At 32.3% G+C, this 26,550-nt stretch overlaps 2 protein-coding genes across 2 annotated transcripts; both read right to left on the bottom strand.

The window, feature by feature from the left end:
- Positions 1-362: 362 nt before the first annotated feature.
- LOC137926980 (apolipoprotein D-like) lies at positions 363-12,944 on the bottom strand. The gene is made up of 5 exons (XM_068770744.1): positions 12,849-12,944; positions 3,597-3,725; positions 2,427-2,554; positions 1,299-1,489; positions 363-734 (listed from the first exon to the last, which is right to left on the bottom strand). The coding sequence occupies exons 2-5, from the start codon at positions 3,723-3,725 to the stop codon at positions 589-591; spliced, it is 594 nt and encodes a 197-aa protein (XP_068626845.1). The 5' UTR covers positions 12,849-12,944; the 3' UTR covers positions 363-588.
- A 2,811-nt stretch (positions 12,945-15,755) lies between these two features.
- Positions 15,756-20,916, bottom strand: LOC137926955 (apolipoprotein D-like). The gene is made up of 5 exons (XM_068770705.1): positions 20,825-20,916; positions 18,851-19,008; positions 17,450-17,634; positions 16,296-16,540; positions 15,756-16,155 (listed from the first exon to the last, which is right to left on the bottom strand). Exons 1-5 carry the CDS (start codon positions 20,897-20,899, stop codon positions 15,919-15,921), a joined length of 900 nt encoding a protein of 299 aa, XP_068626806.1. The 5' UTR covers positions 20,900-20,916; the 3' UTR covers positions 15,756-15,918.
- Between the last annotated feature and the right edge of the window lie 5,634 nt (positions 20,917-26,550).

Below are 26,550 nucleotides of genomic sequence, written 5' to 3' on the forward strand. Positions count from 1 at the left end.
ATGACATTACAAACGATATTTTAATATGTAAAAACACATTATCATATTATATCAAAATGATTTAATTCATTTAAACATTTTAAACTTGCTTTTACAATTCTGGTTTCTTAATCCGTTCACATTATTTATTTTTATTATAAAACTATCTTAATTTCTCTATTAAAATCGCGTGATTTTTATTTAAAAGAAATTTATACACTATTATCGATAAACGTGTCGATAATTGTTCATTTAACAATTTCTTCGGTACAGTAGAGAAATTAATGAAACTCATGTGGAATTTATTGAAAAAATAAAATAAATATTTAAATTCAGATTTTGCGCAATAATCTTATTATATTTTTCTCTCATTAGACAACAGAAATTAACTTAATTGTAAAAGATTGTTGAAATTATAAAAGAAGTATTGTATAATTAAGTATATAACACAACAGGACTATAAGTTAGATTTACAAGTTGTGAACACCACAATGCTTAGTGTTTACTCAATTTTTTCTTAGTATCAAAATAAATGCTAGTACCACATGAAAACATTTTCCATCGATACTCATGACATAGCAAAGGAAATTTAAGAAAGTTATTCTAAACTTAATGCTCGTTTAATAATTTACAATTGCTCTGGTCGGTTTTCGTGAAATACGAAAGATTAATGTTACTTTGTTTAGCGGCTTCATACGCTTTCTTTATAATTGATTCCGGGGGATTTCGTTCTCTTGTCAGAATCCACGCGTTCCCTGAAAGTATTTGAACATCGTTATTTTTTACAATACCTAATTTGTTACGAGTCGAGGTAAGAAAAGTACAGCTAAACAGCAAGCAGTGACTATAGCTTGTATTATAAGTATGAAGAGAAAATTATGATCGACCAGTGTAAATGGTGAGATACTGAACAGTGTGGAATAATTCTTTGTCACCTATTAAAGATTTAATTCCATGTTTATTTACACGAAGAAAGAATCTGCGATTATACTTAATTTTAAATAGGCATTGTATTATCCAGTATTTTAAAAGGCACATCGGACAGAAGAGTAAAACAGCAAACATCGGCTACACTATGTATGTATAGATGACAACTTGGTTGACAATGTTCATAAAATCATTTATTCATTTTTATACTATAAAATATATACAGAGAATATGTAACCAGTCAACGAGATATTGTACTAATTTAGCGCCTTCCAAAAATAATAGCAATGTTGCAACAAGATATATTTGCCTTTATCGATGCAAGACAATTTAATGTATAGAAAAAAAAACAATGGAATAAAAACTATAATCAACATAATAAAACTACTAACGTGCGTGAAAGAGAGTTCCGAATTCATAACAGCCCCATACAACAGCATAGCTGACGTAGTCCGTGTCTACGACCCAATATGGCGCGGCAATGTTTATCGGCATCTTTGGAAAGTAGACCAAGAGCTTAGCTTCATCTGACTCACTGCTGTCTATTGTTGCGTAGCCTTTGATTTCATTGACTGCGCCTGTACTGTAATGAGAACAAAGTTATGTTATACATACATGGTAAAAATGACTTTTGTTTAAACCATTATATGGGACTTGGTCAACTGCATACTGAAATCTGATGTTAAATATAAAAAAATGTCTGGACCCTTACGCTTCATGGAAGAGGAATTATACAAAAATAAAATTACGTAAATTCGTATCCCATAGTTAGTCACAAAAAGATTTGCTTAATGAGATGGACAAATTTAGTCTATGTGACATAGTAAATAATAGAAGAGATATACATTTTTGTAACATTTATGTGATGCTTTTGCTTTGCAATGAACCCAATTAAATCTGAACAAAAACGCAGTTTTTATACCTGAAACTAAAACATAAAAACATTTTTTTAAAAACCTTCCCTAGGATACACTTAACAATTTATCACATTTTCACGGTGATTGGATGTACGGTTTTTGCATCTATCAAGTACACAGACAGACACACATTCACTTTTATAGACATAGACTACATCTACTATTGTAACCTTGAGAAGAAATAGACCTATATATTTTAACAACGATTACTTATTTATATCAATAACTGTAATCTGAAGTTGAAGCAACAATGAACACCTAGAGTCACTTAAAAAAAATTATTCCGAAAGTAATTCCAAACCAAAATTCAAAACGAAGGACGAACTGTAGTATATGTAACGACATTCCTTTTATTTCATCTTTATATTTCTAACTTCTTATTTTTTAAATACAAATTAAGGACTTATCGTTAAATGTTAATACTAATATAATTAAGAATTGACATCCGTTCGTATTTTAGCAGGCGAATATCTTGAGAGTAACACAAAAAAACCGTTAATACTTGAGTTCAACAGTACTAACAATGTATATCTCAGTTTACTATTAGTGATATAAGTCTATGAAGTGCACGTCATTACATGCCACCTGGTCTTGTCTACTTACAAGTTGTTAATCTGCTTATTGGTTACAGTGATGACGTCATCCTTTTCTCCGTAGTCCGCGGATATACACCGGCCGCCGAGCTCGAAGAACGCAAAGTATTTTTCAGCCTCGTACCACCTGCCCAAATACTGAAAGTGATGATCATATTACCATTTAAATTAGTTAAAAAAGAATTCTAGAGGTTAATTTGGAAAAAAAATTATTCATTCTTATATAATTGTAATTATATAGTCATTCTAAAGAAGAATACCAGAGGAGTCCATTGATTGATTTGATAGTAACTACAATAAGATTCTACTGCTATGTTATGGAATCTTTCAAACTAAACCTTTGAAGATTACGGTCTCATTTTGATCTGAGAGAAACAAACTCAGACGAGTTTTTTGTGATTACTTTCACAAAATCCACAATACAGCGGTCGAGCAATTCATTCCGCTGCTTAATTATCATTTTCCACACATTTTCCATTATATTTCATGATCAAGGGCACTGCATACTATATCCTAAAGTGCCAGGGTGCCGAAACTTACGGCATTAAATTGTAATAGGTGGGTGTCTGGTGACCTTCACAAGAAGAAGATTGTAATTCCATGCAAATTTCAATTAGAAAATAAAATGTTTTACTATAACGTATTATTGCATCTATAGGGCAGAGATAATTGCTTCTGATCACGAAAAAGCTTCTCGTTATTTTAAAATATTACCTTAAAATTATTACGACTGTAATTTAAATCTTTTTTTATCCTTTATAGGCGAAGCCTTTGACTCCTATCTCGCCTGATTTTAAGCGATGACGAGGTTAAAGATGGTACATGCTTGTCTAGAAGAAACCTATTCACTCTTGCCTTAAAGACACCTATAATATAATTGTCTGGAAACAATGACACTGGTACGTTGTTCCACTCCTTTTTATAAAAGTATTAGCAAAACGCTAAGTGCGAGTGTAAGAAATTTCAACTATGTACGGATGTCATGAATCCGTACGTCTTGTTGTCCGATGAAAGAAAAGAGAAAGGTGAAATATTTGGTACACCAAATTCTGCTGCACACAATACTTTATAAGACTAAATGTATTATTCTGATCACTACAGGTATGGCAGTACATAGTGGTTACCGGTAATGATGTGTATCGAATCGAACATAACTAGAATATAATTGAAAATATCTTACTCGCTTCGCTTCAAAATTTTTCATTGCCTCAATCTGTGGACAGGTTCCTGGAAAAATTAACTGTGCAGAGCACAAACTTAGCGACAGGAACCCGCAGAGAAACGCGACAATCGCTCTTAAAACTGACATCTGAAATAACAAATAATTTTCGGCATTAAAGCATTTGCTTGTTTTGCAATAAGTATTCACACCTTTGATTATTCTTTGAAATGTGATTACTGAAACAGTCGAAATGACTGCGGTGTTTTGTAAAGCAATGATGATAAAGGAAAACATCGCGGGGAATCTATATTATTTATGACATTTGTGACAGAGGGATGTTCTGATATGAAGGTTGTTAAACATTATAAAGCGACTATTTTAACTATATGAACTATATCTAAAGAATTTAATAAAAATAGCTGTCATGCAACGATTTTTTCTCTAAAGCGCATATTGGTAAACATGATATCTACCATCTACTTTATGTTTCAACGCCAAGCGGTAAGCTTTATTAGGCAGACCATTTCAATATTGGATATTGACTTATATTTCGTATCTCTTATTGACAATGTCGAAAGGAGATTTTTTTATTATGTTTGTACACGCCTTCTATATAATTTTGGGTGATAAACCTTGGAATTGAAATATGTATTTTGTGCATTCTTCTGGGGATTACCCTAAACCTAGATTATTTAGGATCCGGGATCTTACCCAGTAATGAGCGCTGATAAACGATGCGGAATCTCTATCCTGAGCGTAACTATAGCCAAGATATTCGTTATATACGCTACCATATTTCTAACTGTTTTTAAACATATTTACTTTAATTTACGCATAAGCATAAAAAGGGACAGAATACGTATTTGTCTCCGTAATTTTTATGTAACTGATCTTTATATTTGTGCACTTACGGTAATTCATGCTTAATATGATAAGCATTATATACAGATAACAAATCCATAAGAGACTCAAGTTACTATAAGCTATACTTTTACAGTTATTACATCTCACATCGTCAGGCTTCATGTAAGTATTTTAAACGTATTTGACGACCTTATGAATAGAAGCCTAATAGAAGTCTGTAATTGTTAGCATATAAACACTATTTAATAAGCTTAGATACTTGCAAATGCGAATTCCTGTTCTTAAAACCGATACCAAATAAAATGGTCCATAAGAGTTATAATCTCTGTATTTAAAATAATGTTAGAAATTGCTGTATAGGTAATATAAGTCACCTAAAAAATGATAGAAACATCTTTTATAATCTGTAATTTTCATAACAAAAATGTAATAGACGAAAACAAATGCACAACATGATGTCATTGTAGATATATATATTACAAATTAACTAAGCTTTTATTTTGTTTTAATTCAGCATGATTGATTGATGAGTGAGCAGTCAGAAACAAAAAAAATGATACGTAATCGTTCAATTAAAATAAAGTATTGTGTAATGTATCACTTAAGAGATACTTTAAATCTCGCAAATTTTTACATTAACAATTTCAGACCTAAATAAATTTTTGTCGGATATTTATAAGAAACGAACAAAAAACGTCTCGGAAGTCTCCTTTTAAGCAAAATGTTTTTACTTGTTTAAGCAGATTTCGTTTTTTGTTGAAACTTGTGTTATACATAAATATTTTTTTAAATATATAATTTATATGTTAAACAATAGTAATTATAAATAGTGTGAATGTACGTGAAATGAAAATAAATTATCAATTTATTTTAATCTATACATTTTATTTTAACAACTTTAGGTAAAAGATGATAAGGAAATGCTCCAATTTTCTTAATAAAATGACCTTAAATTTGAAAACTCCAGTTATTCATAGTAATGAATTACCTAACATTGAAATTAATCAATTCAAATTCCGCCACTACCGCGCTATTGTTCTTGAAATCGCACGTGTCGTTTGTTAACTATAACTTCAATTATGTCTACTCTGTTTGACAGTACACATTCAGATGTGTTTACACAATTCTGTTTGGTTGTTAAGAAATAAGCATTGGATTCTTTTAAATTATAGAGGTATTATTAGCCAGACATTAGCCTTTTCTGTATATTTCCAATAAGACCAGTTAGAAGCGGCCAACATTTAGCGCTTTTTGACGATCCAAACAAGGTCGTCTATCCTTGTGGGTGGAGGTTCTACGCTACGCTTGCTTATTTGGGTCTCCGCTCTAGAAACTTAATGCACTTTTACTTGTCAATCCACTAAGCAATGCCGGTTACTTACCTTCGTCTAAGGATCTCCTTATTCCTAATTAAATCTCGTTGTGCAACCGTAATCTTGTCTATGAGACCAAAAGTGAGAGACCACATAAACTATTATTTCGAACTATTAAATCGTTTACAAAAATACTAACATATTATACTGTAATTAAATTAGTAATTTAAGCAACTTTTGCTATATAATTAATATAATAATTGTAGTTATTGTGTCATTAGTTAAGAATGATATAGGTCTTATGGAGCAGTGATAGCGCAGCGGTAGGAGACTGATTCTTGCATCGCAGGTCGTGGGTTCGATTTCCGGGATACAACCTTTTATAATACAAGTTTTGTCCATTTCTTGTGCGGCGATTGTGGTATATCCTAACATAGATGTCTAGAGGCCTATCTTTTGCAGTGGGCGTAATTAGAAATGAGGAATGAGGTCGGGATATTTTTTATCTTATTAAGTATAATGTTGGTCAGGATTCCTCAATCAAAATAAAAAAAATGCGATGTAGAACTTTCTAATTTAGCACTGTATGTATTAGTGTAATAATATCTATTTTATATGAGCTAGACTACGGCATACGATTTCGGTATGTACTCGAGGAGTTATCATAAAACTAATTCGTTTAATTTAGGTTAATATATTTTCACAACACAATTCGACCAATAATTATAATGTTTAAATGAATTAGTACTAATTAGTCTTTTGTTCTCATTATAAGTATTATAACTACATATTTTTAACTAAGACGCAGAATAATAATAATACATAATCTTATAAAATATAAACGAGGGTTAGATGTTTCGAAATTATTCTATCATAATATACAATTTTTAAAACGAATCTACTACGTTATTGCTTAGATAAACCGAATCGTGTGTACGAATTTATTTGAGTAAATTACGAATAAATATTCGAAGAACAGCGCGGATTTGAAAAGCATGCATTAATATTTCAGTATCCCTTCCCTTTAAAATCAATGCTTTAGATTAATGCGGTCCGACAAATTTGTTTTTAATTTATTTTACGCCTGTGTATTTAAAAAAATAAAATAATAAGTGCCCTGTTTAGTAGCAAGCTTTGGCGGGCTAGGATAATGATGATGATGGTGATGAAATTAAGTAATAAGATGCAAAAAGAAAATCGTATCAAAAAATTTAATGAAATAGGAATGAATTAAGTACTCGAAATGTTTCGTCGTAAGGTCTAAATTTTTACTCACGATCGCCTAGATATTTTACAAAATATAACACTTTTAAATAGCGCAACATATTTAAAATTGCTTAATGTAAGTAATGGTGAAAATTGTAATTTTTATCATATTGTTTGAACGTAAGATTGTTTTAAGCAATAATTTTTCACGGTCTTTCCAATATTTAATCTAACCAATCAAAAGTGCTGTGGTTAAAAAATCCACTCGTTCAATTGTTTATTTTTTTGATGATATCACCTTGTCAATAATTGCGATGTTAAGGTGAGGTCACTAGTTTATGAATATTCTACGCTTTATAAAACGTTTTTTATTATAATATATTTTTTACATATACATTGTAATACATATACATTTTAATTAGCGCGCTTATGATAATTAATAAATTCAACAGAACAACAAAGGAACCTTTGTTAGTCGAAAAAAAATGTTCATAATATTTTTATACTTCAGACTTATTCACATAGGTATACGAGTCGATAGCGGTTTTACAAGGATCTAGTGCGGTCTTTTGGAAGTTTCTGTGTCCATTTCAAAGTATAGAAGACGAACGTACATTCAATTGCTCTTACCATACAATTAAGACGGCGAATCTGATCGTCATATGTTTTTGGTAAAGTGATCATGATACCCTGTAGATGTAGTTTTATGGTAAAGAACTTCCTTTTCATTTCAATTGAGTTGATTATATAGATGTAAGGAGGCTAATACTTTATCTAATTTGAAAATTACCTTTACAATTAAAGAGGTGACATATTAAATTACAAAAAAAAAACAGGTTTATGCTCTGCTCGGGATTTCGCTTCGAGATCGAATCAGGAATTAGGTGATGCGTAGACAAAGGAAAATAATCGATATAGCACAGCGATTATGCAAGTTAATATGGTAGTGGATAGTCCACATAACAACAGCAGACACAGAGACAACAAGAGACAACAGACCGTTTGCTTACAAAGCGGACAGAAGACCTCGTTAAAGTCGTCGAAAGACGCTTGATGCGCCCAGCCTATCCCATAGAGAATCTCTCTGGGGAAATGTATATCTATCAGTATACGTCCTATAGCTAAAACGATGTTAATGATTCTATACTTAAAAGTTTAAAGATTTTTATATAATCAGCAAGTAGCTACTAGCCCTTGTAGTGGGCAATGCTATACATCATTGCTGCTTATGTCAACAATATAGGAACTTATCTTCAATCGGTTATGCCACTGTAACGGAGATCAAAAAGTATTTAAGGCCGAATATTATTTTATATTCAAATGCGTTCTGAGTTTAAACACTGGTCAATTTGTAAAATAAGTTAATTCTACCACTGCTTACTAACGATAAAAGCATATAAAGATATGCTTTTACATTTAATTTTTATCGTTTGAAAGCATAGTGAAAAAAGAAGTGGATATTACTTGGTATCAACTAATCCAAAGAATCTCGTGTCCTATACTTCAAATATTTTGTATTATCGAGTATTTGTGTTACAAAAAACATTAAAGGTTAATTCAATTTAGACCGTTACGTCATGTTTGGTTAAAACAATATAAAAACTTAATCACACGTCAACCCGGTAGCGAAAAATTAAGTAATGAAACAAAGTTTAAGTACATAGTCTGCAAACATACCGTAAATGCTGAGTCATCCAAATCATTGTCATTAAATTATTTGTAATGACGAAAAAGATAATTTCAACTGGAATAATAAAAACTTTTCTTACGTTTTTGTTTTTTTATTTATCTTGAAACAATGTTAAAGTTTAAGTTAACGGGAAAGCCATTTCTAGATATTTTTCACTACTATTCGTTGTCTCACATTTCGGGTCTCATTGGCAAGCTCTCAGTCGCTCTAGAAGCTAAGGAGAAGTCATGTCCAGGATTTCTCTACGATATCAAGTCAAGATTGAGGGGTTCTGTAGACGAACGAAATTAATCGACAAAGCCCAATGGATTGGCAAGTTGATGTGACTAAGCAGGCAACATGGCGAGCAGAACCAATGTCTGTCGGAGCACAAGTTGGACAGACTACCTTATCGAGATCGTCCGAAAAATGTTGATGCAAGCTATTTCCAACCAGTACCTGTTCCAAATTTTTAAATAATATACTTAAAATGAATATTAGGAATCTGTGGGGGAGTCCTATATATAACAGTTGATTAGAATAAATATTTTTAAAAATTAATATTTGAATGAAGAATTTAATTAAGTTCAATTTATTTCTAACTTAATTTTGACACGGGTCTAATAATAAAAGAAATACTTTAGTAACAGTTCGGAAACATAGCGAGAAAAGTTTTATTTACTAGAGCAGAGGCAGCCCACCGGTAGAGGACCGAGACTTGCGATCTCACTCTCTTCGTGCATTGATTATATAGTATTGTCATTGGCTGACTTACCCTGCAGCCCAAATGCCATTTATAAAATCCACGGGTGCGAAGAGGCATGGCGTTTTGGACGCTTAGCCTAACATCTGTTTTAAGGTAGCAAAGCTGCCTCCCTAGGAAGCCACGGCTCGCACCACTATGTACTAAATTTTCTCGGATTAGACTATATCATAGTATTTCCCCCGTAGATATCTTTGGGGAAGGCCTATTCTTTTCAGTGGGTGTCTATGGGTTGAAACGACAAGAAAGGTGAGCATATATTTTATTTTCAATAATAATTGGTGTCGTTAACTATCTCTTGGTATTAAGATTATTTATTATAGAATGCAAAAACGATTAATTTGAACGAACAAGTTTTTCTAAAATGAAGTCATAACTTTTAAACATCTATGTCTGTATTTGAGTATTTTTTGTCGAATCGATTTGTATGATAGCTGTCATGTGTACATTTATATTCACAAATAATTTATATGTAAACAATCTACGTTTGTTTCTCATTAAAAAAATGAAGGTCGTCTTGGACGACCACGTGCCGGTAGACGAGGTGTGGGCAAGTCCCCTCACTAGATGGACAACATTGTAAAGGACGCGAGGCGATCTTTGAGAGAGACTTATGCCTTGCAGTGGGCGTCCATTGGGTGAAAAGAAGAAAAAGAGAGAAATTAGAGTACACGCTACTCTCTTTTCTCGATGTTTGATATTCTTTTACATATTTTGTTTTTATATTAATCTGTTTTAGAATGTTTTCCTCGACCAAAAAACCTAATCGTGGTTGCAATTTCTTACCAACTGGGACAACTTAAAACGATTCTAAATTACATTTTGATTGTGCGCTTAGTGCGGAAATGGCGGTAAGTGTACGCAAAATTTCAAAGAATGAAGCGAAGTAGCGTTAACACCGCAACGACCTCGTTCGTAGAAATCTGCTAACTGTATGCCAAGGTTCATAAATATGTGAGCGGATACATTATCGTAACGATTCTCTTTAGATCTTTGTAGTTTGGATCCGTTATTACATTTCCACGAAAATTTAAAAAAAATCCCTAATGTACGTTCCATAATCATGTTTTAATTTCTTTACTGGTGAACACAGGTCTTTCTCAACGCAATGTAATATTTGGTATTATGGTGTATTGATATTTCTTCCCAAAGCTCTTTTGAGTATGTACTCCACACCCTTTTTTTCATATAGATTCATCATTAGTATCATTTTGTTTTCATATAGGTTTTTCTATCTCATTAGTCGTTTCATCTTCTATTATTTTGAGGTACTTAGATATACTAGAAATTTATTTGGCCATTGAATTCGTTCTTCTACGAAAACGCAAAGCATAGCACTCTCCATCACTTACAGCGTGACTTTTAAGCAATAGACTAGACCGATAGTTTCATTTGGTTTAGGTTTGAAGTCGCATTTAGTTAAGATTTACCAAGCGCTGTCCAGCCGAGTTGAATGCGTTCTTCTTTCTCCAGAAATCATTAATATGAATGTATTATAATTAGTATATCGTCGATGTTATTTTAGCCTACAGTCCTCCAGGTCTCCCCCAAATATATCTACGGAGGGATATACGATAATCGCCACGCTTGGCAGGCGGTTTAGAGATCGTAGTGTGGTATTATGATACGCAGAGGACGTTGCTCCTAATTTTCGGGAAACTTGTTTGTGATCAATGGCAATGCTTTATAATTAATGCACAATGTGTGAATTATATAAGTTTATATCCCAGGAATCGAACCCGCAACTTGCGATCGTAAGTCTCAGTCATTATGTAAATAGGTTAAATAAGACTATGTAAGTCGATAGTTATGTGTCTACAGGTAAGTTGTCCAGTTTAAAGAGCGCTCTATTTTATCAAAAATAGAACATATTTGTATGCGATTTTCATATGATGGGTTAGATTACAAATTACATTTTAATTACACTTGGTAGTGATAAGATTATGACAAAAGCATTATTGAAATTTATATGGATTATGAATGTCCTATGATCTCTTTAGAACGACGCTTGAATTTGCAACATTTCAAAAATATGAAAATAACAATGTCAGTTATAACTGATATGTAAAACCATTATCGTTGATATAAAACCAATAAATAACTTAATTTTCTTCGTATGATCTCAAATCTTTTGACATATTTAAGAGTGGAATTGATAATAACCAGTAACAAAAACACAAAGCTCTGGTCATCAATAAATTTATCGTGAAAGTACCTTATCAAAACTTATCTTCCAAAGAGATAATACACTTTTTGGACTTGTACATTCTTTTTTTTTGCGTAGTTCTTTACATAACTTGCTCTCATGTGAACGCAATATGTTATAAAAGCTGATCACAATCATAAGATGATGTTTAAAATGCATTCAAGCAAAGAATTTAGGAATTTATTATTTTAAGCCGTAGATGAGAAGGACATTCACGATGTTGAAAGGTAAATCGATACTACACGTGATTTTGAAATACAGGATGCTACGCAGCAATGATGTTGAATATATTTTTAATGCTTTTATGTAATAATAACATTAGTCTAGTTAGCAGTGTGGTGCAGTACATTGAAGGTTAAAAATCTTCGACTAAATTGACGTCAATTGTTTATATAAAAATACACAAATATTAAATTGTATATCCAAACTTAAAGTAACATTGTTAAATATTGGCTACTTGTTTTTTTTTTAATGTTATAAATATAATATGTTATAATTAACTTTCTCAGTTATGAAAGTCATTAAAGAATCTTCGAGAATGGTAAGGTTTCAGCACAAGAATTCTATTTCGTGATGAACCTTACTGAGTAACAGCTGGACGATGATTGTCAATCTTCTAGAGGAGATGCAATGAGAAGAATAATGATATCCTATATCCATGAAACATTTATCTACAATGTTTAATAAAATAGTTAAAGGAAGCCTTTTTAATAACGAGAGTAGTCAATAATTGCTAAACAATAATTTGTTTCTACATAAAAGGTTTTCAAATATCTGTTAATCGGAATTCTTATTTGGTACCACTTCGTTTAAAAGACGCTTGTACTTATGCAGTATATAATATAGTTAAATATAATATGTAAGTTAAAAATTTTCATAACTACGATTTATTTATATATTAACATCTAGAATCGTCGCAACCTAATTCCTAGTCACTGTCAAGGTTATAATATAATAGCATTGGTCAGTTGATACATACGCTCGCTGTTTCGCTTTTTAAACGCTAATGGCATATATTTATTAAAATTTTGTTACAATTCCTTGCACTAAATTTTATGTTATTCTAAAAATTCTTATTTACGTTAAACGATTATAAATATAATAAATACACAATAAGTAAATGTAATCGTGACTTATTTAAATATAAAAATCATAAAGTTTTATATTTTAAATTGTATTCACAAGAAACTCTTTTGCATTTAATTATTTAGACTATGAATATGTTTAAGCATTCGTTACAAAGACTCACCTTTCGTTAAAACGAACGCAAATCACTTATAAATATCGATACATAAAAATAAAAACAATGAAAAGCGTAAAGCAATTGATGCGTAGCTTTATCTGGTCAACACACGACTGCGGTCGAGAAGATCCCGACACGCGTGAAGGCAAACCGCAAACGTCATCGCAGTATTTTATGAAAATATACCTCATCTGCAGTATGTAAGTATCATTTTAGTTAAATTTGCAGCGTTTAATACAAATCACATATAATATTGAACTGGTTGATCAAAGCAATATTCGTTTTTTGAGACAACAATTTTAAATTATCTTTTATTATAATATCGGCTTTACAAAGTAAATTTACGATAATTTGAAACATTCATTCAACATTATAATTTACATTAAAGGGACTCAAAACACGGTAAAAAAGTACAGGCAATTATACTGGCCTCTACGTCAAGGACTTTTCGCCTAAATAGTTATTCCCTCGTTATATTTTCTCTGGTTAATAGTGTTTAATTTAATTATCTAAATAAATATCCGTGGATCGAACTCTTTGCCATATATGGAAAACAACCGAATTTAACTTGTACATTTACAGTTATGACTTTCTCAAGAATATTATATTAAAAATATGTTTTTAAGTTTCTAAACGTAATATCGACTTAGCATGAAAAGCTCTAGTAATATCTTAAGTCATAAATAAAGCGATGAATAAAAATATTTCAATAATGAAAAGTAAATATAAAACTTACTCTACATTTATGTAAACTAATTATGAAAGAAATTTATATTATTTGAATTATATTTCGTAAAAACCAACACACAGCGTGTTGGTTTTTACTTAAAATTATTTTTATCAATAAATAATAATAACAATAAATACTAGAGTAAGTATTGCGATGTCAATTGCTAATGTGTTTCAGAATATGTAAGTCCTGGATATAAAAGCGTTTTTAATTAAAAATAAATTAAGTACTTTAAATGAAACTTTGTGTAACAATGCAGGTAAGAGTGTTTGGATATTAATTAACGTTTACTGTAATAATTTTATTTAATTATGCTTTTATGTTCCGACCGGAGCCGCTGTACCGCGCGTTAGTTACTATAACAATAATTATCCAAAGCGCGGTAGAGCGGTTTTAGACGAAAATAAAATTCGTCTTATTTTTTAACGAAGTTATTATTTTGAGCGACTTTTTTAAACATTTTTTAAATTGTTAATATATACAATGCTTTCGTAGTTAGGTACAAAGGTGAATAACGTGTCGATTTCCCTATATTAATATATATATATAAAAAAGTGTAGTGTTGGGGTGTCAATTTGAGGGAGGATCCGTATCCTCCTACAGATCGCCCATACGGATAGTACGTCAGGTGTGTAATGTTTTGTTGTCAAAAGCACATGTGAACGCATCTTGATACTTCTTTACAAATTTGACACCCATTAATTTTATCTGCCTGTCTACAAATGTACCCTACATATATTCACCGTATAAAAGTATACTATATATTCACCGTATAATAACCTTATACGGTCAATATACAGTAGATGCTTTAAAACATAAGTTATTGTTAGAAATAAGGAATAATATTTTAAAGCCCATCAGAGCGGGAATAATAAAAAATATACAATTATGTAATTAATATATGATATTTTTATGTACACCATTTTTATCTATTGCACATTGCATAAACATTTACAAAAAGTCAGTTATAATTAATGATGCCATCTGCAATCCAAGAGCGCGTTTTCGCATTCAAAGTAATGTTATAAAATAGTTCTAGATGGCGCCACAGAAATATTACGTCAAACACAATTTTCTTTTTTTTGTCTTAAAATATTTGAGTTTTAATAACTATATTTTTTAAGGAATAAAATTAAGGAGATAATTAATATTTATAAAAAAATATTTTATTGTGATGGTAACATTTAAAATTTTTTGAACAGTTTTGAATTCAGAACTTTTACTTCTTTATGTAGTAATAATTCAACACTTTTGTCGACTGGGAGCGTGGCGTCTCCTGTAATCCGGCTGCTCGGAGGTCGGGTATGGAGGATGGTTTGAGGTCGGGAGTCCTGTTGCTGAGTGGCCCATGTTGACTGGACGTCCACACTAAGCCTGGTATTAATATGGAACCTCCGGAGGAGTCTGGAAGTTGCAGGTTTACTAAGGAGGGGCGAACCGGGCCAGGGGGGAAACCCAGCAGCCAAAAGTCCCCGTATCGGGCAGTAGTGGGATAGCGGCCGGGAGTGGGTGCTCAGTAACAGCCCGACCAATACAATCAGACCCTTTCCTTTTGCGCAATTATTTTTTTAAAATAAAAGGCAACCACTTTGATTTTTTCTTTCCTTTAATTGACTGTGTAGAACGCGTGGTGCTTTAAAAATAAACGGATGTGGGAATCTCTGTGCATGTCACTGGGGACATAGGTAAAGCGTCCCTGCACTCAGTTGCCAGTCCGATTTGGCCCTGCGTACCGCGAAAATTACCAAAGTTTAACCGCACTACTGATTTGTGTTTATAAAAAGCATAAAAATACACACAATTCCGTGTATGTACACGATGTGTAAGTTTAATTCATAAAAATGTACTCTTTGGAGGTTACAACTGTAATAATTGGATGTAAACCATTTAAACCGCATTCAATACACAAGAAAATTTAGTGAAGTAGTCAAAGAGAAATCAATTATTTATATGTTAAATGTATCCGAAAAGAGTGTTCTCTAAGTAAATCAGTGTAGACAATACGCTTGTTTACTTTTTAATTATTTAAACTGTGATGCGTAATTTTTAAGTGATATATATTTTTTATTTGCTGTAATGTATTATAAATATTTGAATAATTCTGTCGGGGCAGGTAATTTCCAATAAAAATAAAGCAAGTAATTTTATTCATTTATTAAATCATTTAAAGAGGTCAATTCAATTATAATAACTATCGCAAATCTTAAACTAGCAAATAAACGGATACGATATTCCGTTGCAGACAATTGTTTATTTGGTACAATAGCCTATCGAAAAGCTTCGACCAGTTACGGCTTCAGTAAACTACTAAGTTCTTGCGGATCAATTACATTGGTCTAGCAAGGCCTATTGTACAGATTTTGCAGGGATCTCTATTTTATTGGGTGCATCAGACTCTTTTACTTCGGGCATATCTTTCTTGACTTCAGTTGCTTTCTCTTGTATTTCCAATTTTTCATCTTTGTTCATAGGTTCTGATGCCTTTATTTCAGGCAAAGGTTTAGGTTCCTCCATAATTTCTGGTATAGCAGATTTAAGTTGAGGGATATCTGACTTTACCTCGGGCTTTGGTTCGGCTTTTTTCTGGAAAAATAAAGAAAAAAACCTATATTGGTCAATTCTTCTGCTTCATTGCAATTATTAGGCTATTGAAACGTATAAAAGGACGTTATAACATAATGGTATATAAAACCAGTACATATATGTAAGTACGCTCTACTTACCTCTTCCACAACCTGTTCACTTACAGTACTGGAAGCCACCATGCTAGCGTGCTTTCCAGAAACTTCGATGTTTCCAGCGCTCTTATATTCAGAATAGGCAGCAGGATCGGGCAGAATGTAGCAGTCTTCTTGATTCGTCTTGATAAAGAAAGTTCTAGATACTTTGTACCTTTCCAACGCAGCATACGCTCTTTGCATTACCATCTGTGGCGCAAGTCTCTCACGGGTTAATACCCATGCGTTTTCTACAAATTTATTAATCAAATAATATTAATTCATTTCCACTTTGGATCATGGACATACATCACTAATATTTTTTATGAAAAGAATGTGAATATTAATTGGAACTAGATTTAAATTAAGCTATCCTATAATGGTATCTTTAAATTTAAAATACAACGACACTACGGTTTCAAAAATATGCTAAACAGCAGAGCCCAAAACAAATTCAATCAGGGTTTTTTCATCACTTTCACAAATATCTTTAATACACTACTATACGAATAGATTTGTATATAGCACTTTAACATGTAACCTTTTGAAACCATCTTAAAAATAAGAATACAAATACATAGCGAAGGATTGTGTTTTGCAGGCTTAATTCGGGCGCGAGTTTTGTGTAAGTATAACATGTCCTTTGGTAACAAATAGTAAAGGGATCTGTCCGCGTGAAAAAACAATCCACGTTACCACCTAGCTAAGAAGAAAGAAGCTTCTATACTAACAGAGAAATTTTTATGAAACTTAATCTCTCCACTATACGTTTGCTACTTGACACATGTACCTATCACATTTCCCGTCGCGAAATAGATAATATATAGCTTGTTGTAGTTGGCCAGGTCGAAGGTAAAAAAATACATGATACAATATTAAGCCACTGGTATTGTAGTATTCGGCATTTGATTTGCCACGTCGGAAACATTCTACAGAACTACACCATGTGTATCGTAAGCCTTTTTTTGCCCAAATCACTACTCCCATAGTTTTGACTACCTATTTTGGGAGATATTAAAAAAACGAACGAAGTGGGGTAATTTAATGAGGTAGGGAACGAGAGCTCTTATCGAAATGTCTAAAGACTTTAAGAGAATCTCCAGCAATAAAGAAGGCGATGACTAACTTTTCTCTTATTTTTCTTACAGCTTATAACTTACGTATATGGACGGGTCCAATTCCGCTGCAAGACCACATCACTGCATAACTGTCGTAGTCAGTCTCCAGTACGCTGAATTCTGTATCATAAGGTACGGGCAATGTGGCGTATTTGACAATCATACGTCCCTCGCCTTCGCGGCCGATCATCTGGAGATGACCCTCCAACACTCTCTTCATTCCGGTCCTATCAAATAAAAAAAAAGTCTTTTGATACTAGAAACATAGAAGGGAATGATAGCAGGGTTCTTTAAATTCAAAATTTTGTGTATAATCGACGTTTGCGCAAAACATAAGTATTTAATTATCAATTTAATGTCACTGGCGATCTACCAACTATAGTATCATCATTATTATCAGCCAATAGACGCCTACTGTAAGGCATAGGCCCCCAAGGTCCAATATCATCACAATGATCATTCTTCCGCCGTCGGCATCCAACTTCTCGTGACCTTAACTATGTCGTCGGTCCACTTTGTTGGGAGCCAATACTCACGCTCATGATTGTCCCTCGAGAATACTTGTCGTTAATAATATCTAGCACAAAGTGCACGCACAAGTGAAAAAGGTGCCTTGATAAGCAAGGGAAAAGTGCTGATGATTCATACATTCTAACCTTTCAAAAGTGGGGTACGCTCAAGCTTGGGTAATAAGAACAAAGAAGGAAAGAAGTGAATCCCGTATTTTTACCAGTCTCAATTGAGTATACTACATGGATGAGGGTGACGATGCAATAGGCAGACATAACCAAAGGTACATTAAAAAGACTTCTATTAGTCATGAAAAGTAAGTAGTAGTTAAACCTGAAATGAGGGTTGACCTACGTTAACCTACGTTTCAAATGGGAATGAACATATAAATTATGTAAATCATTTGCGTTATACATTTGGTAAGCTCTCTTGCTAATTAGATCTCTTACGAATACATTTTTTTGCGGTTTATATAATTTCAAAAATTATTTTACTGTAATAACAATTGGGAGTTTTTAAATTCTGTGAATTTTATATAATATCACACAACAGTTGTAAAATTTATATTTACTACAAGCGAAATATCTCTGAATCAAAGCGTATATAATAAATTGAAGGATATTGAAATTACCAAAAAACTAACAAAAAAAAAGGATTGAAATTGCTATTAAATACGTTGAAGGAGGTTTACATTCAAATGGACCCCTGTTACGAGATACACGCCCACTGTCAGGCAAAGGCCATCCTAACGATTGCTGGTCTTACACTAACCGTAACCAGCGACTTTTTACGACATCAACTATGTCGTTGGTGTACCTAGTGGGGTCCCTATCTACACTACACTAAATATTACTAATATTATTTGACATATAAATTTGGAAATAAATGGCTTATTAAGTCATTCAAATAACAAGGATATTTTCTGCTACTCACACTGCGTTGGTTATCTCGTTGGAAACCAGAATACGTCCCTCCGGCGTGCTCTCGTACTTGGTGGTGACGCAGCGGCTGCCAAGTTCGCTGACCGAGAAGTAGCGCTCTGCCTCGAACCAGGTGCCCAGGAATCGGTTCATATTGAAGTTAGCCATAGGCTGTTTAAAAAGATAGTTTCACTTTTACCCAGACACATAGTTAATTACGATTAAGAATTTAAAAAACAATGAAATGAATATTTAATCTTTCGAATAGCCTTGTTAAGCAACTTCGAAAAGTCGTTTAGAAATTGATGTACATCCAGACATTGATATAATGTAGATTTATATACGTACAAATCATACGTTGTGTAATTAGTTCTAATTTTCTTCATATTTTACTACTAGGTTCGTAATATTGACTCTATCGAGAAGAACTTAGCAAGGAATTCAATAGATAACGAAAATTTTACAATTGTTCAACTAATAAATCTTTTATTTATCACGTGAAAATTAGCTTGATATCCTTTGTAATACTCGTATTTAATACATATGCTAAATTGATCAAACTTTGCTTAACAAGCTTTGAATTTTTTCGCGGATTAATGTAAAATGACTCCAGAGTTATTGTTATGGAATAGTAATAGTTTCGAGTTCGTGGGCCTTATTAAATTTTTAACAAAAAATTTTTCTTAAATCATATTATTTATAAATCTATAGAGGCGCAGTAGGTCGGTTACGGTTTATACCGCCCAAAATATATTTTGGTTATACGCTTAATGCGAAATATTGATTGTAAATTTTAAATACTTTATGATCGCGATTTAAGACCAATTACTAAAGATTAGAAAGACTGAATCTTAAGTAATCTATATTGCTCAAAACCAGTCAAAATAACATTGTGAAATTAAAACAAAACTAATGTGTAAAGAAATTTGAAATAAAAGAAATATTAACATTAAAGGATTGCGTCAATATATAGATAGTTTTTCTAAATGAAATTAAAAAAAAAACAGTCAAAATGACTTTTTGGACAATCATTTCCTTATTCGTAGATAGGCAATTTTGCGAACCTATTGTAAATACATAAAATATCTGTTTCTTTCTTTACGATTCGCCTTCAATTTTTTTTACCGATTTTAGGGACTCATGTTTTAAGCTAACTTCAAAACCCTGAAATCACATCATAATTGCTACTAACTAAAAGGTAGCGTACACAAATGTTTTTAAAAATTATTATTGTTCGTCTTTTAATCATCCTATGCCTGATAAAAATTTATAGATTTTGTTTACAGGATTTTTCGAAATCAAAAGTGTCACGTAATAGAACGATGTCAATGACCGTGAATGGTGGCGGTCCGCGCTCTGTACAACCGTCGCAGCTTACTTACTAATTATATAACACCTGATGTGACCCGAAACGTAAGGTCGAGGTAAGACAGTACTGTAAGGATTATTTAAATAATGCCTTACGCTGTCACTTGAACAAGGGAAAAATTTTGGACAATAGTCTAGAATTTTTTTTACTTTATTATTGATATTAATGATACAGTGTTTTATTACTAAAAGTATTTAAAATCTATTTAAGATGGTTAAAACAAATTAAATAAGAAGTGTGCTGTTGGTACAGTATGTAATCAACAAACGACTTAATACAAGATTTAACTTATTCTATAAGGAAATAAAATTTCTATTAAATATATTTTAACTATTGTGTAATATATTTTGTTTCTCGTCAAGTAAAAATTTTGTACTGTGAACCTTCAAGAAATGGTAATAAACATTTTGGTTTTAATAGTAAAACTTTTTAAAAGATTAGTCCATCATAGTACAGATTAATCTCCCAGAAACTCTTTTAGTAAAAATCATTACAGTATTTATAGTAGAAGATAATGCAAAATGTTTATATTGTCACATTAAAACGAAAATGTTATTATATTTTTAATTCTATTTATACGTTAATATATAATTATTATATATATCATATGTTGCTTACCTGATAATCTGGACAAAATCCCAGTGATGGGATTTGCGCTGTAACGGCAGCGAAGAGGAAAAATAAACGCCACATAATTGATGAATCAACGCGCCCGGGGGACTGTGTACACGGGAATGGTCTCTGAAGTCCCGATCTTTGCTTTTAAACCTATTCGACTTAGGGAACCGGTCCTGCAATTGAAAAACCATCTAATGGACCAACTTATCTAGCAAGTGGTTCGATTTATTAAAGTCGACAATGAATTTCGCTTCGCTCCTTGTTAGGACATGTGTACATCTAGACATTTGCTTTAATGGACCTCGTCCGTTGTTTGTTGAGTTTTTTTTAAAATTACGTTTCTGTTCAATGTAGTTTGGATAATTTAGTCGAAGGACCGCGGTTAGTTTTTACGATTCCAATTATAGTTTAGCACTGTGTTTGAGCGGGATGCTGTTTCGTACGCTGTTTGCATTTTTAATTACGAGTCAACAGGTATTATGTACGTTAACAAAACAATACGCGACATGTATATGATTAGTTATAAATAATATGCTTGATTATAATTTTATTGCATAATAAATTCTACAACAGACACTTATTATTAATAACAGACTATTTATTTTATTATTATAAATTATATTACAATAAACACTTTCTAGCAAAGATAATCATGTTTCTGTTTCAAAGTCAAACAGAGCCAGTTTTATTTAACATAATAAAAGTAGTTTTTAAAGAGGTACTGATTCGTTTTAAAAATACCATTTTCATTTAAATATTGTATAAATATATTTATCTTTGTGTATCCTACCGTATATTTACGTTATTCCAGTGCACCAAAAGCATAAGCCATTTTAAAGATGTCGCCCGGAATGTTCCCAGAGCCTACCACAAGTCAACTTACAAAAAGATGCGAAAACCATCTGCCTCCACCGGTTCTGTGATGTCTGCTTCGTTTTTCATTTTCTATCTTTCCCATCTATTTTTAACTGTGCATGAGTATGGAGACTGAACGCTGTTTGTTTTATTTTTATTGTTTATGTTTCAAGAAGCGAGTCCTTTAGAATGGTTCAGGTTATATGTACTTATATAATGATTATATTTACAGAAGACTAACTAATGTCAGGTAATTGATACTCATGGCTCTTTAATTATGTATTTTTCTATCAGCATAAATTTGTGAGAATATTTTAAATAAAATTTCCGCTCAAGTAAAGAGCTCAAAGAGATGGCCAATTGAGCTTTGCGGTTCTGGAGTATATCACCGACCGGCAGGTACAGTATTGGACTTCCGCCCACAAGGTGGACATACGAAACTGGAGGACGTAAAATAAGGCATCCAATCGCTCCGTTTGTAAATCTACGGGAAAAGCCTTTGTATAGCAGTGGACGTGCAGTAGTTGAAATGATAAAGTTGATGATGATGAAAGTCCTTACTCTATTTAGAGAACAGTTATATCGTAATAAAATATTATGAGATTGCAACTCACCTGGTAACGTTCGAAAAGGAAATGGCGGACGAGCTAATTGAAAGTTTGAAAGTGGAACTTCTCCGATTGTTCATGATCCCACCCGACGACCGATTTGTTATGAAATGTAGATTTGATTCTTCATACAATTTACACAGCGTGGAGTGTTTGTAAAAACATCGAATATGACACTCGTTAGATTGTTGTGTATCGTCATAATCATTTATTAAAGCGCAAGGCAGTTCCTATATCCCGATATGTTCATAAAGATTTTGTTATCAATTAAGGTGTAAAACCCTATTGTTAAACACCAGAGATTTATAGTTTTAATTTAAATAAATTTAGTTTAATATTTTGAAAACGATTTTTTTTTTAATTTTTGGTCTTGATTGTGTGTATGTAGGTGCAAAAAGTGTTTTTTACTTCTAGTTTTTCACTCAACATTTTTTTAATTTCTTCTTTCCATAAGAACTTGACGACAAATTTAAATAAAAATTCAATTAATTTTTATTTATGTATATATCACGAGGCGAGCAGGTCAATCTTATTCAACACAAAATCGATACAGCACCCTTCAAACTCATTATCATTTCAGTCGTAAGACGTTCATTGCTGTACATTGGCAACCCTTATGTATTTTCAGTAACATATTGGAATTGATATTCTGACGACTTGACGGGTGTCGTTTGTCCGCCCTGTGAATGGACCTGCGCTGCGATTTCTCTTGTCTATTAATAACATTCTTATCTGTTTACTATTTACCTTTTAATACTTATTTTATATAATTCTATTGCATAATTTTTAGATAATTCTCATTTTAACAAAGTTTAAGTGCCATGTTTTTGACATAGAACAAAAAGTTTTTTTTATATTAAAACTGACGAGGCGAACAGGACTTACAAGTGATTATTAACAAGTCAATTAGCTAAGCATGCATTCAAACAATGTGTATATCAATACAGGATGTTTACGGATAAGGTTCCATATATGATGACTTGAAGGCTGAGTTCTTATGGCGAAGACTTCGAGCGGCCCTCTGCCGCGACAGATCTACTGCGAAGCAACGACCAAAGGGGATGCCTCCCTTTCTCACATGTTGAAGCTGACAGTTTGGGAGTAGTGGAAGCGTATAATAAAATAAAAATGAGAACCATGACCGGTTTATGAAAACTTTAACGAGTAAGTAAAAAATACAAAAAAAGTTAAGAAAATATTTTTATTTTGAAGCCTACTTCAAAATGTACACCGTAAAATTTAAACTAGGTGCGAGATAAAGCAAAAGCACTCATCACAAAATTTTATCAGTTATACTCGTTACATAGCTTTTACTGTTTTTTTTATTTATTTATGTTAGAAAGCGACGATACGACAGTAGTAGTGGTTCTATAAAAATTTAAAAAAAACAGTTTTTACAGTTTTTGATAACAAACACCCAAAGATATGTGACGTGTTGTCTAAGATATTAAGACAAATCCATCTGTGATTGCCACTTACGAGTACTTTAAAGCAATGACTTTGTTATATGTGTAACTAGCAGAGTCGCTTGTAAAATTATAAGATTAAAGAGAAGTTCTTTTGTACAATGGGGTATTTGGTAAGTGAAGCGTACAATATTGTATTTAGTATTTGTAAATAGCGCGTTGTGTATTGAAGGAAGAGCATTTGCAATTGCATTTGAAAAAGTACGACTCGTTATCTATCTTAGACCCAGTGTTGGTGGTTTCCTTACGATGTTCTCTTTCCTCTTTTTGGACAGGAGTGTTTATATACTCGTATGTGTAAGTGACAAAGCGTGTACATACGCCTTTTATAAATTGAACCATTATCATCAAATAAATCTTAAGAAAGTAGAAGATATTTAAACAAATGTCATTGATTTTAGGTTATTTCGTAGATTGTTGATAACACAGTGCTCAAGCTTTTGGATTCGCTATATTAAGATAAGTTCATTACCTTAGCAATTTAAATAAATAGAGTTTGCTTTAAAAATAACGCTTGTCATCTGAATCTGTCTAGTAGACGCCATTGTGTCTAAACGTATTTTATATAAGTACCTAGACTGTATATTTGAGACTTGAATATGGGACTTATCACTAAGTAAGGCCTTTTGTAATAGCTCCTATAGATACATAAATAATTTATTGTTCAATATCGAGACGTTAAAACAAACTAAATTGTGAAAAAAATCACTTATTAATTTTATTGCACTATTGTTAACGGTACGTGTCTGTTATTTTATAGGTAGGTGTTTGATAAGATTATTAGTAAAAATCCAGAGCTAGATTTAATTCTTAACACCGTATTACATTTCAAGAAAAAAGTTTAGGTCTAGGTAGATAGGTTTTTATTTATTTAAAGTGTTATAATCCACTTTGGATTCTATACAATAAATACTTCTGGAAGTCATAGCCAGTATGCCAGAAGAGCGTAATTTGACAGTAACTTGAATCAAATTGCGTCCCTCATAATGGCAATTTTCAGCGTAGCTATGAGTGTTTCTAATACTCGTCCCAGAGCTCACAGCGAACTTAATCAAATTTTTTGTTAACGACACATAATTTTAAGAACATTATGACTTTCTCATTAGATTCTGAAATCAGTCAATCAAGTAAATAAAGAGAATTTAGGTCACAGTTTCTTTAGTGTAGCAACTTTTTGTCGTGCAGTGTACGAACGAGCGCTGTCCTTAAGGAGCAGCGTGTTATAGCGATTAGTCTATTGTCAACATTTTGATCAGCATAGGGTTTCGGTCAATTATGATATACGTTTTTCATTTTCCTGCCAGATGACCGGGCGACCTATGAGCTGGTGCGCACCATCCCTTTCACTTCAAACCAAACTCCGTGTTCTGTTAGCATTTGAGATTGTTTCTCTTCACTTCATAACGACTTCGGCTGAGAAACAGTCCTGTGTGGGAGTGTGACCCGCATGTGGAAGAAGGGGTGCTTCACCTGTTGCTGGACTACCCCTAGTGACAAGCAGGTGATATCTCGGTGCGCTACCTGTTTGTATCTTCTTGCCTTCAAAAACAAAATAGTACTATAAGCACTAGCCAGGAACGGCAGCTTACTACACCTGGGCAAAGTTTTGGACAGATTAACAGATACAGTTCCAACGCCGGCTGCGACCGGCCCGGTGCGGAATTAACAAGAGTAACAAATTAATTAAAAATAAGACCTAATCTAAAATAGTAATAAGAAATTAACAAAAAAGAATTAGAGACAACAGTGTACTAAGTGTACAACAGTATACTACATATTTTAATAAATGAATACCATGTGTACTAATTATGCATAGAATAATATAGATAAAATAATAAGTATTGGATAGTAAATATAGAATTCAGATATTTAAAAAAGTAACGTGCAGTTAGGCTTTCCTTCTAGGAATGGGAGCCAACAACTAGAATTAGAAAAGTAATAGAGCATATGTAAGTTAGGATTTGATAGGAAATAAGTCATAAATATCAAGGATATCTCGCGATCATAGAAATGAGAAAGTAGATTAAGGTCATGAAATGTAAATAAAAGAACTAGCTGAAAAATGATTATCTTAAGATTAAAAGAGTCTGCCATTAGGTAGTTGAGGTCCAAAATAGTAATAATAAAAAAGTTATTATTGTATTGGATCTTGTTTTCGCTGTAGGTCTTGTTGAATAACATTAAGCGGAGCACAGAATGCGTGTTTGCTGATGTGCTTTATTCAATTTATGCAACATCAGTGGCTTCCATAATTTGGCTATTTTTCCGATTTAAAGCAATTGAAGAAATGTTTTGTCACTTACACCTAATGATCAAGTTCTATTATCACTTTCAGTTCTTTATTATCGTCGATTAGTGTCGGAGATCTTTCATAGTTTGTGTTCTCTAGGTCAAACTTTCTAGCGGAAACGACAGAACGTTGGTCTAATATATTAAGAAATTACAGCAAAATGATCGAATAAATTGAAAAGACGAAAATATTATTTAGTAACTAATTCCTCAAAAGAATTGTGAATTTTGATTTTAAATAAAATTCAATTCTAAATGCTAAATGTAAATCAGCAAGTTCGTAGGTACGGAACTGTTATTACAGAGAATTAAGAAACGATGTTTTTCTGAAGTGAAGGATAAATTTATTATCACAAAGTATTACAATACAAATCACAATACAAAAACGTTAAGCATTGAAGGATCTTCAAACCCCTATCGAATCAATTCAAGTAAAATGTAAATTCGATAATTAATTAAAGTCATCATTTTAATTAAAAAAGGTTTTTTAACGACCCTCCTTTTTTGA

The sequence above is a fragment of the Battus philenor genome, unplaced genomic scaffold (genome assembly GCF_028537555.1).
Source record: "Battus philenor isolate CCGP_79_NKW_IND1 unplaced genomic scaffold, ilBatPhil1.0.hap1 SCAF_3, whole genome shotgun sequence".
Lineage (NCBI taxonomy): Eukaryota > Metazoa > Arthropoda > Insecta > Lepidoptera > Papilionidae > Battus > Battus philenor.